Below are 15,768 nucleotides of genomic sequence, written 5' to 3'. Positions count from 1 at the left end.
CTTTGACTGGGTCAAGTCCTACTTAATGGGCAAAAATGTAGCTGACTCTTCTAAACGACACAAGGAGTGCCGCAGAAATCTGTGTTGTGGCCCTTGCTTTTTTCTTATTGATGACTTAAAATCTGTCATCAACTCAAACTACCATCATCTATATGCAGATAATACAATAATTATTTCGTCTCAAAAAAAAAAAGTTCTATCTCCCAGGTCGAGATAGAACTTTCTCAAGTCGACCTCTGGCTGAATAATAACAATCTTTTATTTCTTATTAAAGCATAATTGCACAAAGGAACACCATTTTGTACAGACTAATTCTTGAATAACTTACAGACAATACGTTGTTGGCTAAATGAGTTAACATTCTTGCCAAAATTCTTCCATGGCAAAGTAGTATCCCGTCGATCCACTCATATTTTGCTGAAACTTTGTTTATATCATATGACTAAGATTTAATAATCTTAAAAATTTTCAGTCGGTTATCTTATTTTATTCTAACAATCCTGTAAATAATAAAGCCTGAACTTCTGGAGTCAAAATTAATAGATTGCAGAATACAAGAAATTGTATCTTCAGAAAAAGTTCTTAATCCATATTGATGGCTTAAATTTGCTAAGAAATAACCTCTCACAAACTTAAGTGGAAGTTTTCATGGCAATTATGGCTATCCTGTTGATGTAAATAAGTTACTTTCAGTTTGAATGCAAAATATAGATGGAAACTTTTGTTAATTGTTTGTTTATTAAGACTATATTAACATATAATAATAAAGTGATATATTATTTAAAACTATTAAAAGTCTTTGTAAACTATATTTTAAATAATGTTTAAAGTGCTTTCAGAGTACATAGAAATTTAGACATTTAATATTTTTGAACATATCCTTTGTTATTGCATGTTATTAATATTTTCACTTTCTCACTGCTTCAGGTAGATAAATGAAATTCTACAATGGGTTGGTTTGTCAATGAGTTTCCAAAGTATCTAGTTCTAGTAAGTTAATATATTTTTTTTGTTACTTTTTTACTGCTGTTCATGTAAGTGTTCGTTAACAACATGTTATTAGAGAAAATATGTTTTACATTCAACATTTACACTTCACAATAGTATGATCCTGATTTTGAAAAAGGTCGTATATATGAGCAACCCAGTTGCTAAGAAGGCTAGAGGTCTCAAATTGAGTCATAAGTTAGGCGACTTGCTAGGCTACCTAAGGCCGCACGTTATTCCCAAAGCACTTTTTACTTACTTAGCAACTTTCCCTTTCTTTTTCTATGGGAAATTAATTCAGTTGTGACATTGCAATATCGCAATGCATCAAGAGAGACCCAATGTATCTTAAAGTTTGTAAAAACGTGTATGTTTGTCTATGTACTATTTCCTATACCAAACAATTTTGTTTGTTTATTTTAGTTTATCTGGTTTGCAATAAATGCTCTTTTGTTTGCATTGAGCTACATTAAATTTGATACGGAAGATGAATTTTATTACTTGAAGTACATCATTAAGGTTTAATATTTTTATGTTTTGCAATTTGTGTGAATATATACCTCATAATAATTTGTCAACAAGATTTTATCCAACGACCACATCCTTCATATTTCCCATTTTTATGTTTCTCATAACTTAATAAAAGAAACTATTTAAGTTGCTGACATACACAATTTTTCTAACTTTCTTGTATTTTTTTATTTTTGTTTTCGATCACAACCCTCACAACAATCCTTAAAAAGTTTAACGTCTACATTAATTCACATATCTGTGTGTCAATTAAATGGCTGACAAAAAAACAAAACATTTGTTCCCTCTATAAGATCGTTCAATACTCATTCTGTGTGTAAAATATATAAGGGTACATACGTACGTGGTGTCACATATTTAGGGGAGATAAAAAGGAATGTGGAGCAAAGATTGAACAATACTGCTCTACTCACAAATCAGGACCAACCAACATCTTGTAGAAAACCCCACACATGCTTTTACATGGAAGGTTATTAGTGATTTTTCGCTTTGAGATTACTTAGTAATTTCTCGTTTTAACACCTTTCGTTTATATGTATATATATATACATAATTTATAAATAATCAATCTTCTATATTTCTTTTTACATCTGGATTTCCTAAAAGCTTCTGCTTATTTTATAAAAATTTTAAAATGTTTTTTTAACATTTAATTAGACATTTGTCACCTATTTTTATGCAATAACCATTACATCAATCACATTACTTAAAAAAAGTTGTTTAAGGCCTCCTTTTCTAAAACTTTGCATACCAACATGTTAAGCATCACACTGTGATAAAGATTTTGCATCAAAATTTTGTACTCTGATTACTTCTTTATAAAAGTATGTTATAACCAGCCCTTGATTTTTTACTACCATGAAAATTAATTCTATAATGCAAAATAATGTAAGTGCTGTTTTTCTTTTACACCCATGATATTAATATATATAAGATATAATAAGATAAGATATAATAACATTTTTTATTTAATAACTTGTTGATTTTCTTTCAGTCGGGACTACCTGTTGCTCGTGGATCAGCGGCAATGCTTAATTTTAACTGTATGCTCATCCTTTTACCAGTGTGCCGAAACCTGTTGTCATTAATAAGAGATATTCCTGTAAGTGTAAAGAAATTTTTATTTTTTAAACTTGTTTATGTATCACAAATTATCCTGTGTCAACAACTTTTTTTTTAGTGTTTGCCGCATGCTGTTGGTCGGATTTTAGATAAAAATATTACTTTTCATAGATGTATTGCGTACATGATATGTTTTGCAACAGGTACGCTTAACTAGAATATATTTCTGCTAAAGTCATTACTGCCATTACAATATGACATTTTGTTGTAGTTTAAAAATGTTTTGATAACTTGCTAATTTATTTCACCTAGTGAAAACTATATTTGATATTCGCACAACTGTGTTTTTCTTGAATCTATTTAACTCAAATCTATGGTACAATGTTGTTGCTTTTACATTTATGTTTTAACATAATAAATATTTCTGTTTTTATTTTGATGTTGTCTTCTAGCATTACATGTTGGCTCGCATGTTTTTAACTTTGAGCACCTTCTTAACAGCCTGAACGATCTAGACGCAACTACTCAACTTTTAAATAATCTGAGAGATACTAACACAACCACTCGGTTAAATCCTATTAAGAAAGGTGATAGTCTGGTGAGAACAAAATAATTTATTTTAACTTCAATGTCATCGTCATCATCATTCTTGGCTTAACTTTACTATATACGACAACCAGAACTGCAAAAAGTTCTGGCATAAACAGCCTGTACAAATAAAAAGATGAAAATTCTGTTTGATTCTGAGAATGAATTTCCAATTGTTTCCAAATACTTTACATAATTTACTATATGATATGCAATTTTCAAACTGCTGCCTTGCCAAAATGAGTTTCTGAACACTCAACTTTTTTTGTTGAATACTACAAAACATATTCATCCTATATCACAGATTTCTAAGCAAAATTTATTTTCACCATTGAAATCTAAAGTAGTATAAAAAAATTAAAAATAAATGTTTTTTTGTATTCTCTTGAAGGATCCAGTGGTTGAGTTGCTGCAAACTGGTATGTAGATAAGCTTTTTTTGTCTCTGGATTCCATTGTATAATAAATAAAGCAATTTTATTTGCACTTTTAGTTGCAGGTATAACTGGAGTTATCATAACGTTGTCTTTGATAGTCATGGTAAGGAAGTAAAACCATTATTTTTTGCAGATTGTATAAATAGAGAGATTTTATTGAAAATCAATTAAAAACAGGTTTTCCACTGCCAACTGTTTTCGAACAAACAAAATAAGGAGACCTAAATAAGAATCCAGAAAACAAAGTGACCCTAATTCCAAGTTGATGTTGTACACAGAGAAGCAGGTAGACAATGTTTCTTAGTGTTTAAATTTGTTAATTTTTCATTGGAACTTTTAAAGAATCACAAAATCTATGTAGAATCTAAAACTCTATAAGCTGGACAGGATCATCAACATGATAATAAAAACAGATTGGCCAAATTTTACTTACTTACGTTCTCTTGATAAAAACTTCTTTTTTGATACGCATCATATGAGCTATACACTATAAAATATGTAAAAAAATATTTTAAACCATTTCAAGTAAAATAGTGATATCTTCTAAAATATTATTAGAGTGAAAGTGTAGTGTACGCCTCCTCTCAGTCCCTCCATTTTTGATGGCCCTGCTAAAAACTGACAAAGTTAAAACAGTTTTCAGCTTAAAATTGAAAGTTCTAATTTCATTTAAAAGAATACTACGTTAATCGCATTGAGTATTTATAATGTACTTGATTATTTTCTTGCTTTGTTTAGGTGTCATCATCAACAGAGTTTATCAGGTATGTTTTTGTAATGTATCAGTTGCTGACAATTAGTAGCAGCCTTTGCCTTACCTTTACCCAATCAGGGTAACTTCCTTTTTTGCCAATGTAAATTTCTAGCAAAACATTATTCCTTTTCGAAAGCATGTGTCACTTTTGTTTGTAATTGTTGCTGGTCAATTTTATGAAACATTTGAATTTAAAACTACTCTACTTTATTATCACGTGTGTCGAGTGTGTCATGTTTATTTTCCTGTATTTTCATTGATCATTCAATAAACGAACTGATCTTGCCCTGTTTTACAAGATGCTGACATAGATCAAATAACTTTAAAAAAAAGCTTTACGGCTTATAGCGCCTTCAGTTAACCACTGGAATTATTTACAACTAGTTGTATGGCAACTTCAGAAAAGTATAGGTCAATAGAACTTATACTTCATGTATATTCTTGACTTCGTCTTTGCCGCCTACCTGGGACAGTCCCCCCCCCTAGTATAAAGTTTTGGTTTTGGTTTTTAGGCGATCTTATTTTGAAGTGTTTTGGTTTACGCATCATTTGTTCGTTGTGTTTTTCATTGGCTTGTTTTTACATGGATTCGGGTAAGCATTTTTTTTGTTGCGTGTATAAAACCAGGGCTGCTATAAACTTTCCATTGGAGAGTAAAGATTTCATTTATTATTCAAGTCACACTGGATTGTACTAAGTGGAGCAGCTGGTAAAAAACATATTCCTGGATGCAGTCTAGAAATGTTTAGTCCCTGCTTAACTATTCACATATCCCTTTTTTTTTTGAGGTGACGCATTTAGACATTTTTGATATCGTTAACTGAAATCCTGTACTACTGTTTGCTCTTCTGTTAAGTTTTTGTCCGTGTACGTCAACTAACTGCTTGAAGAAAGAAAGATTTGTGTGTTTTGTGTATAAACGTATTTTTTAGAAAAATTTTTGGAATATAAATGACTTAACTGATCGAGTTTATCATCTCGCTTCCACTTATTTTCGTTCTTATGTTTTTAGAGAACTTCTGCGAGCACAGACTAATGTTGATGCACACAATCCAGAGAAATGTGTTACGGGATGGAGCGTACCAGAGTGTCAAACGCATCCTCAATTTAAAGCAGAAGGACCACAAGTCAGTTTCTCTCTTTCTTTTCTTGAACATAACATCTTATCGGAAATATTTAGGATTGTGAAGGTCTTCATTTACTGTCGTGTTTACGATTTAGTAGCGACCTTAAGAATTAAGGCGGGCCCATCTACGACGGAGAAAATAGTATTATTTTTTCAACGTGCATGTGTGATTTTGATGTATCCTTTTTGATGTTGTGGGTAAAACCGTAGAACGTGGTACATTTTAACGAAGTAAAAATAAAGCACGCAGAAAAGCTAATATAAGTTTCTTTTTTTAAATTTGTGTGCTCAACTGCTGGTTGTTGTTTTGACAGTTCTCCATTTTTTTTGCAATTTTAACAGTAGCCATATTCGTCGTGGTTATACGTCACGTTGTCCCTTTTGATTAAGTTTTCGCATTCAATTTTTGGCCCGTTTTTCATATGATTTGTAAAGTCCTTGTATCGGCTCTAGACAAACTTTTAAATTGTTAATTATTCTAGACAAACTTTTTAAGTGTTTATTCGGGAGATTTCACTCCATAAGTAAAGTAAGGCAACTCAAATCGCTTGTTTTTTCAGACATGGAAATGGATCGTCGTTCCCATGGTGATTTATTTCATCGAAAGATGCATTCGATTTTATCGTTCGTTCCAAACTTGCGAAGTGAAAAAGGTTGGTTTTTAAGGTTTGTACAGTGTAGAACATCGAGTGCTGTTTTATAGTTTTGAATCACATTAATGTTATGTTTGTTTGATTTAAAAGGTCGTAAAACACCCTTCCAAAGTGGTCGAGATTCAAATGCGAAAGCCTGGTTTCCATGCGGATGCTGGACAGGTATAATATTTCATTTTAATAAATAGGATTCTTTAATGCATCTATAGAAGTTCATGATAACTTTTTATATTTTGTTTTGTTACAGTATATATTTCTTCATTGTCCTGCTATCTCACGATTGGAATGGCATCCCTTTACATTAACATCGGTTGGTTGTTTTTGTTGAATATGTCAGGTTCATGTCAGGTTCAAAATTCGTATTTAGGGTTTTATAAAAGAGAAACAGCGAGTTTATTTTATTACATATTTTCTCTTATAAAAGTTACAGTTTTATACAGTGAATGTAAAATAATCTCGTTTTAGTGTCCAGAAGAAGATTTTTTCAGTGTTCATATTCGTGTGGTTGGTGATTGGACCGGTGAGTCACGTGATATTGATGTGTTTTTATGCACAAACATACATGATTTTCAACTATCACGTGATATTGATGTGTTTTTATGCACAAACATACATGATTTTCAACTATCACGTGATATTGATGTGTTTTCATGCACAAACATACATGATTTTCAATTATCACGTGATATTGATGTGTTTTCATGCACAAACATACATGATTTTCAACTATCACGTGATATTGATGTGTTTTTATGCACAAACATACATGATTTACAACTATAAATTGTTTTTAGAGGCACTTTCAAAAAGTTGTGAAGAAAACACAGATAGTGTGGATGTGTCGAAAATTCCAAGGTCTTTATTCATATTCTACTTTTCTAATATGTTTATTATTGGATTCGTGTTTAACTGGAAATCAAAATTGCAGGCTGGCATGCGATGGACCATTTGGAACTGCTAGCACGGATGTGTTTCGTCATGAAACAGTCATCTGCGTTGGTGCTGGAATAGGTGTCACTCCGTTTGCGTCAATATTAAAGTCAATTTGGTATGTCTTAAACTTGTTGATATTAATATACTGAAAACAAATGATTTCGAAATTTTCAGTAGTAATTTGTTACAGAAGAGTGTGCAGAATATGGTGTAAAAAACTAAAAAAAACGTATATTTTTATTTTCAGGTACCGCCATCAGAAATCTCACAATGACTTGGTTATAAAGAAAGTATATTTTTATTGGATTTGTCCAGATACAAACGCGTTTGAATGGTTCGCCGACCTTCTACAATCTTTAGAAACTCAGGTAATATACTTACAAGGGTTAAGCAAAGTCTGAATAAAGTGTTGGCTGGTGTGTAGTATAGTTTACGTATGCTTAACCATAAGTTGTCTTTTTTTATGTTTTTTACCACAGCAGATTTCTGTACACAATATAGTTTATTGGCACCAAAGGGAGGTGTTTTTGCTGTTTAGATGACAGAAAGAGGGATGACTGGATTTCTTGAGTACCATATTTATCTGACGAGAGGATGGGGGACTGGTGACGTAAGCTTATATTTTTAATGCATCATGTCCACATCTAATGATATTGACGTCATCCTTGAATTCTATTTAGGCTCGCAACATTGTACTTCATGAAAGTGATTCTACAGATGTTATCACTGGTCTTCAACAAAAAACAAATTTTGGAAGACCAAACTGGGATCAGATTTTTGTACAAACTGCTGCAAAGCATAAAGGGTAAGTCTACTCGTAACTTCAAGTCATTTTGAAAAGGGTCTAACGCGATTCTACTTTATGTAAGGTACATAGGGTTAATGAGGTTTTTGCGAGATTTTTTGTTTGTTGTTTCACCAGGACTTATTTCGAGGAGGAGTACTGTGTGTAGATTTTGCTGAGAATAATTTGCGCGAATCATAGCGAATGAAACAATTTTCAATAGAGTAAAAGATAGAAACAAATAGTTAATACATAGTAATGCGATATAGTGAAAATATACTGATGATGAGGAAATGTTTTGTGAAGTAAATAACATTATATTTTTATGAAATTGACAAATTTTGTAAATAATAAAAATTATTGTCGAACCTCACTGAGATTTCCTGTATGATGCCTATTGTATTGACCTAATCTAGCGAAAATAGCAAAACTCGCAAAATTTAGTTAATTTCTTGCTGCTTCTTCGACAATTTTGGAGTCGTCATGATATGATTTCTTTCTTCTTTTCATAGCCAAAATGTTGGTGTATTCTTCTGTGGTCCCGCAGTTTTGTCCCACACGCTGCATAGAATGTCGAACAAACACAGTAATGACACAACCAAGTTTTATTACAACAAAGAAAATTTTTAACTCGTATGATGTACCGACAATACCACGAAAACATAAATTATGTGGATTAGGATTTCTTTAAACACGGTACAGCTTGTTTTATAAAAAAACAGTGGTTTGTAGATATTATGATCTCGATGTTTTTGTGTGTTGTTTCTAAGCAAAAAATTTACCGTTTCCTTATTTTGTCCTTATTTTTCGGCCATATTTAGCATCGTTTTTTTAAAAAAATTGTTATAAAAAAGTGTGTCATAACATTTAAAAGCAGCTTCCTATCCTCTTTTAAATGATTAGTTACATTTATTTTTTGTAATTTTATCACAACTAGTGGTTCAAGTAAACTTTTGATTTCAACTTTCGAAGTTTCTTTTTGAGCAGGGAAAAGTACACACAGTTTTTTTCATATATTGAGGTGTGTCAAAATCTCTTCGTTACAGGTTTCCACTATGTAAGGAGTGTGAGAGACTTTGAAAATAAATGTATGACAGGAATTTTAAACTCTCCACCAAGTCCCTGTAATGCATATGTTTTCATTTTAATATAATATTTTTCAATATTAGTTTTTATCTTCAGGTTGTATTTTTTCATTTTTTTTTCTTTTTTTCTTCTTAAACAGTGAGCTAGTTCATTAACCGTAACTATAAGAAAAGGTAGGCTCTTAGTTTCTTTGCTTATAAAACTTATAGTTTTTTCTCCCAAATTAGGAGTAGAGAAAGAATCGCTATAAAATTTGATATAGTTCATTGATTTATCTCCATAATATCCTTTTCTCGCAAGCCAAATATAAATTATCTCGTAAACAGATATGATAGCCTACAAATTTTCTTTGGAAATCTATATTATAATACCCGTATACGTCTGTCCGTCCGTCCGTCTGTCTGTCACGAAAAATGGTAGCTTGGCTGCGACGGACTAACGACTAGTATACATAAATGTTCTTTAATTAATGTTCTAATATATGTATATTTTTCAGCTGTTTTATATTTTTTGTACCTTACATTAATTTATATAGCATTTATATTTTGTATACACTTTTATATTATTTTTGTATCACCAAGTAATTTTTGTAGAATAAATTTGTAACTTATTCATCGGTTTGTTGTAAGTACACCCACATTCAGTGTTAGCACTTTGTAAATCGCGTTGAATCATATAGTCTTCATACTAACACATCCTAATTTACTTTTATTTGTTTATCGCTAAATAATTTTTGCCGAATAAATTTGTAAGTTATTTATCGCAATATTGTTAATCTACCCACATTGAGTTTATCATACACACGACTTTCGACTTGTTACTGTGAGTTCACAAGAATGGTTTATTCTAAGTTCAAATATATGCTTTGATAATAAAAGGATATGTTTGAGGTTCAATCCTTTAAATTTTTAATTTTAACTTTTGGTGTTTGGCGAGAGTTAAATTTTCAACAAGAATCGTTTCGCGAAACGCAAAAACATTTCTCAATTTCCTCTTCTGCATCGTCAAATGAATCGTACAGTTCGATGCTTCTATTTTTTGCGTGAATAGCGTTGTGACAAGAGTACTAACTCCTTGCTTTGCGACACATATCACAGCGTCAATGAAAGCCAGAGCTTATGAAGAAATATGCTGATGTCAAGTAACAATTAGCATCTTTGAAGGTTTTTTATCTACGCTAAGAGTACCAACTAATCGTGCGACAAGCATAAAAAGAAGTGTTCCATAAATAAGTATAAACATTTGTCGAAAAAAATATTAACCTTTTAGTTCGCCTCATGTATGATTAGGTATAGTTAACATTTTTAAACCTCCACTCAGAACATAAATTGTTACTAATTTCATTCTTGTTTTCCAGGTGTTTCTATTAAATGGCATTTTTTTTTTCAAATTAAATAAGGGAAAGAAACACATATAAAAAGGTGGTGATTCCCTCTTGTTTCTATGGGTGTGAAGTTTTCTATGAATTTTTTATGATCAGTTTAAATAAAGGAATTGCAGCAGAAAGAAAACTACAAAGTGCAAGCACAATGATAAACTTGCGCCACTTAATTATTGAATTTAAATCTAAGAATTTTCTTTCTGCTCCTATATCATAATTCTTATTTTCAAAAACGTATGTTGTGATGCAAAAACTAAACAAACGAAAAACAAGTAGCACAAAACTTTATTATGCTGCAGTGCCGACGACACAAAAGACAACCAAGTCCTATACCTATTTTTTTATGCATAAAATTCTTTAAACTGAAAAATAAACTCTTGTTTGTAATGTTGATCTTATTTGTGTCGCTCAATTCTCATAAAGTGTTGCTCACAACAAGAATACGTGTGATCGAGCCGAGTATCGAGTATCAAGTGTGAGGAAAATCCTTGACAAAGTTTGACACGTATGAAATACACTGAAACAATTTGCGTACATTTTTTAAACTTTTAACATTTTATTCTTGGACTGAAACCAACATATTTATACAAAACTAGATTAAACGAATTATTCGCCTTTCAATGCTTGAGACATCTTTTTTATCTTGGTAGAAGTCGACATATCAATAAAATAATCGCCTAGGTTGATTACCATTCCACCGATCAGTGCATCATCCGTCTATGGTAAAATAATAACACAACTAAATTTCATGTTTGACATATTTCATTATGAAACATTTTTAAGGTGCTTTTCATTTCAGTATGAAGCAGAAAGATCGAACAATTGTGATATATAAAATTGGATTCATTTTGATTAAAATTGAAATTCGAAATTATTTCAGCTGATTGCGAAAAAATTTAAAAAATTATAAAAACTAAAGAAGAATAGCCAATAAAATGAAAGTATTTTTCTCTTTCGTTCACATCATTTAATAAGAAAAAACACTCGTCCTTATTCGTTTCCTATTTACTTTTCAACCCTCAAAAAGAATTTCGAAGGCTAATAATTTCGCATATTTCTTTGGACAACACACTAGAATTTTATTTCACATATTTATTGTGAAATCAAGACATCCCAGGTGGTAGCAAAATTTTCTACTTGCAAAATTAAATGTTATTACAGTAGAAAAATTTCCTTTAAATGTAGTAAAATCTGAGATCATACGGAGTTAACTAAAATTAATATCACATCTTACATCGGTTTCAATTTTTAACGTTTCGTTTGGTTTAATGAACTTCTGTAAAGTGCTAGTTAAACTTTTCATTGTTGTCGCGTCTATCGGCTAAAAACAACAACAACAACATTAAAGTTGACCTAATGATACGGCTTACGAACATTACCAATTAAAACTTACTTTAGCTGTTGTTACTGTACAGTCTACTTCACCGCGACGAGCTCTCATAATCTTTTCATAAGCACCAATAATACCCTGGGCTCTTTTTAAGCGATTGCCCTCGGCCAATACACCTGTACAAAAAATGACAAATAAAAACTGGAAAATTCAAGCTGTAGTTGGAGAGAAAAATTCAGTCAAAATACCGCACTTACCCATGAAATTCACGGTTAAGTCTGAAAATTTTTGACTTTTCATAACCTGGGTAATAACATCTAAACACGACAGAAGAAAAATTTATAGGCTTGCAAATCGACATTTACAAGTTATCACAATAAAAATATTTCTTACCAAATTTATCCAGTTTATTTACAGTAGGGTCGTTACAATAACCAGCTAATTTAGCATCTGTATTCAACATATCCTAAAAATATATATTTGTTATTGGTTGTAAAATATGCTGTCTATAAAAAAATTGGTTTTAAAATTAAAACCAATATTTGTACAACGTACAACAGAAGTCGCATTTTGAGTAATTTTGTGCTGACACAGGAGAGTTGTTTGATAATAAACAGGCTTAGTTTTTTTTGTAATTTGTAGGTTTCAGATTCTGTGAGGCGCCAAAAAGATATTATATATAAAGTGCACAAATATAAAAATTAAAGGACTTCGGGCTGCCATGACATAAAACCAAAAAAAAACATTTAAACACACATTTCAAATGTTCATTTCTCCCACCATACGAACTTAATTTGGCAATTCTTGTGACAAATTTTAAAAACTTAGCCACTGCAAGTTTAAAGTGTAACATACTCACGTTACACTTCAAACTTGCAGTAGCTAAGTTTTCAAGAATCATGAATTGTGAATGAAATTATCTGGAGTAGGGTTTTTTAAGAAAAGTAGGTGCTTGTTCTAAAAGTCACCTTCTGTCAGAAAGATTTCACTTTACTCAACAATCCTGGTTAATATATATTCTTTTTATTTCCACCCACACTTCACCCACCCCAAAAGTCGGTCAGAGAGATGTACCAAGCAAATTAATTCTAACAATCCCTAAAACATAGATTACAGTGGCAATCCTAAATATGTTTACTGATGTTGACAAAAAGTACATACCTGGACTTGTTTCAATTCTCCTTCAACCTTATCCAGTGCATTACTTCTGCTGGCTGCTGAAAACAGTGCATGAGCATATCTGCCTTCCACACCAAACACTTTAATAGGAGCCTAAAGAAGAATAAGAACTTGGAATTATTTATACTCCTACTTTAAAATCACTTTCGACAGGTGTGTTTCCTTACCTGCTCCAGTTGACACCTTGCAAGACTGCCACTGAAGTGTCTGACCTAAAAAAAAGAATTTGCAGAATATTAAAAAGTAGTTAATTTTGAATATTTTATTAGTTAGAGAGTTGTCAAAATACATTTAGAAAAATGGCTAGTTATTTAGCAAAACAGAACCAAGAAAGCAAGATCATTTTTTTATAAAAGAGTTTTATATAAGGCAAGCATTAAAAAAATAAAATTAGTAGCATGCTGTAAACAGGCATCTAATTTACTTTAGAGCACATAAAAGGTTATAAAGACAATGTTGTGACGTCAGTCATTTTTCACCATGTGGGTAACTAGGGACCAATTTGGGTAATTTTCCCAAATCTGGGTCCCTGAATCCATTTCGGAATGACCGGGTTGATGACATCATCAAAAAACCTTTAAACCTCAACATTCCCATAACCGTTTTTCAAAAGGTTCCATCTTAAACATTCTCTTCATCATTTTAGGATCTATACACGATAAAGACAACAGGGCTACTAATTTCCTAAAAAAAACTTATATCTCATTAACCGTTTATCACGAGCACATGATTCATATATATTTTTCTTGATCAGTGTTTAAGCTCTACACAATAGAGGCAACGCGAAAACAAAGTTCTAATTTTTTTTTGTGGTGCGTTGCTGATGTCATTAAAACATCTAAAACAACCTATTTTCCATTATCCTTCTGACTAAGTGGATTTCTCCATGAGCCTTATCAACTAGTATATTTCTCAGTGGCTGCACCTTTGAGGTTGTAGTTGAAAATTTGAATTTCGTGGTTACAGATGCTCTAAAAATGCACCAAGCATCTCTTGACAGAATATGTTTTCATTGCAAACTCCTTTAAAACTTTTATGTTGAGTAAATATGCGATTTCAGAATTAAGATGATCTTTAATTTCCTACTGTGGTGGTGCAAGTTGGACTTTAAACCTTGTTCTCAGTAGCAAAGCAAACAAAAAAGGCTACAAAATAAGAGGCAATTTATCATCTACCTTGGCACGTTATTTATATTTGGGAACCAGTATAGTGAACCAATTATAGAAAAATATGAGATCCAGATACCTACCTCCAGGCTTGAATATGTTCTTGACACGTAGGCATCAGTAATAACATCCCAGGAAAACTTGCAAATCTCTCAAAAGAGCTTTAATCTTCTATTATAGTACTAGTCGATCAGGTCTGTGGAGAAATCCACTTAGGCTGAAGGACAATGGGAAAATAGGTTGTTTTAGTTTTTTTGGAGTGCAATTAAAAAATTTTTTGTCAAAATTTAGTTTATTTGTTGCCTCCAGTATGTAGAGCTTAAAGTGCTGATCAAGAAAATGTATATGATCGTGCGGTTTTGATGACCAGTTAATGAGATATAATGGTTTAAAAATTCTACTGAAGTCAGCAATGGCCCATCAAAACCCAAAATATTTTCTTTAGAAATTTTTATACCTGTTGCTTTCATTGTATAGATTTTGAAACGTTGATCAAGAAAATGTACAGGATCGTGTACTTTTGACAAACTGTTGCAGAGATATTAGGGTTTGAAGGTTCTTTGATTTCCATTCCGAAACGGATTCGGGAACCCAGGTTTAGAAAACTTACCCAAATTGGTCCCAGGTGGTCCCTAGTTACCCACACTATGAAAAATCATTGACGTCACCACCTCGTTTCCAAGTTATTTGGCCTCAAAGTTTTAAGTGCACTGTAATCGCTTCATTAATTTTTATACTTTTTTAAATAATTCTTCGAGAGTCATTTATGGTGAATCTTTTTTTTTCGGGCATTGTTCGGGACTATGCAGGTTTTTTGGGACAAATACCTGATTTTTTTTAAAAACGCCGAACTCGCCCGAAAACGCCCGCACTTTTTACGGCGTATGCGGCTTATCGGCACCCTCGTAGCTTATCGGCACCCTCGTGGTTCGATGTCTTGCTGTTAATAAAACATTAATCACTATAAAACACATTTATCCCCCGCAATTTTTGTTTTGATGGGCAAAGTAATGTTTGCTGTGTTTTTCTGACATAGTAAGTTTCTGTAGGGTTCTTAGATAACGCAATGATGCTTTACTACACCTAAAAAAGTATGTTTTGTTTTATAATTTTTTAAATGGATGCAGGCTTTTTCAGGCGAAATTTAGACTCTCTTTCTATCTAAAAATTGATTATTAATTATTCAGAACAAATTAGGAGACAATCAAGGCTTTATTTGTCATGGTTGGTCATCAGTCGAGGAAAACTTTGCAACGTTTTCCGTTTCAAAATCGAGATTTCCCCTTACTACTATGTGGCACTGCAACTAATACTTTTAATTAAGAAAAAGGTAAAAAAATGGAAGTAAGTAGGAGCCTAAATTGCGTTTAAAAAGTAAATAAACACATACAGATTGGATGTTCCTTTGGAGAGCAGTTCGAGCAAGAGACGCCATCTTGTTCAGTGAGCTGCACAACTGGGTCGTTGAAAGCGGCCCGTCTCTGGGCTCCGATCCATCCCTCACTTTTCAACGGGTTTTTTTAAAACCCCAACCGTCACGGTCGTTCAAAACCGCGATTTTAAGGAAATAAAGTGTGCGCATGCGCCAAAAAATTTTTTTAAAAAAGCGCCTACGGCATAAGATTATGACGTCATCGATATTGACCTCACTCTCTATTATCTTGTTTTAGTTGCCCAATAAAAGAAAATTTAACATTTTTTTCTTTTAAAACTAAAGAAGGATGACCATAGACTACTATTTCCCCTTTGGTTGCAACCCGGGGCAGCCTAAA

General features: G+C 32.1%; 2 protein-coding genes across 2 annotated transcripts; one reads left to right on the top strand and one right to left on the bottom strand.

Annotated features, from left to right (window-relative positions):
* Positions 1-829: 829 nt before the first annotated feature.
* Positions 830-9,554, top strand: LOC130645757 (cytochrome b-245 heavy chain-like). The gene is made up of 20 exons (XM_057451849.1): positions 830-990; positions 1,411-1,506; positions 2,513-2,620; positions 2,699-2,783; positions 3,033-3,178; positions 3,560-3,587; positions 3,661-3,707; positions 4,343-4,368; positions 4,871-4,951; positions 5,371-5,485; positions 6,045-6,137; positions 6,228-6,299; positions 6,385-6,447; positions 6,603-6,657; positions 6,932-6,992; positions 7,066-7,185; positions 7,318-7,438; positions 7,609-7,680; positions 7,751-7,875; positions 8,367-9,554. The coding sequence occupies exons 1-20, from the start codon at positions 949-951 to the stop codon at positions 8,482-8,484; spliced, it is 1,674 nt and encodes a 557-aa protein (XP_057307832.1). The 5' UTR covers positions 830-948; the 3' UTR covers positions 8,485-9,554.
* Positions 9,555-10,847: 1,293 nt separating this feature from the next.
* Positions 10,848-15,524, bottom strand: LOC130645758 (ATP synthase subunit O, mitochondrial-like). The gene is made up of 8 exons (XM_057451850.1): positions 15,387-15,524; positions 12,998-13,042; positions 12,813-12,923; positions 12,045-12,117; positions 11,909-11,968; positions 11,715-11,827; positions 11,556-11,642; positions 10,848-11,038 (listed from the first exon to the last, which is right to left on the bottom strand). The coding sequence occupies exons 1-8, from the start codon at positions 15,429-15,431 to the stop codon at positions 10,928-10,930; spliced, it is 645 nt and encodes a 214-aa protein (XP_057307833.1). The 5' UTR covers positions 15,432-15,524; the 3' UTR covers positions 10,848-10,927.
* Positions 15,525-15,768: the final 244 nt, after the last annotated feature.

This window comes from Hydractinia symbiolongicarpus, chromosome 5, assembly GCF_029227915.1.
Source record: "Hydractinia symbiolongicarpus strain clone_291-10 chromosome 5, HSymV2.1, whole genome shotgun sequence".
NCBI classification, from domain to species: domain Eukaryota; kingdom Metazoa; phylum Cnidaria; class Hydrozoa; order Anthoathecata; family Hydractiniidae; genus Hydractinia; species Hydractinia symbiolongicarpus.
The sequence above is the reverse complement of the archived record's forward strand: the minus strand, read 5'-3'. Positions and strand labels throughout refer to the sequence as shown.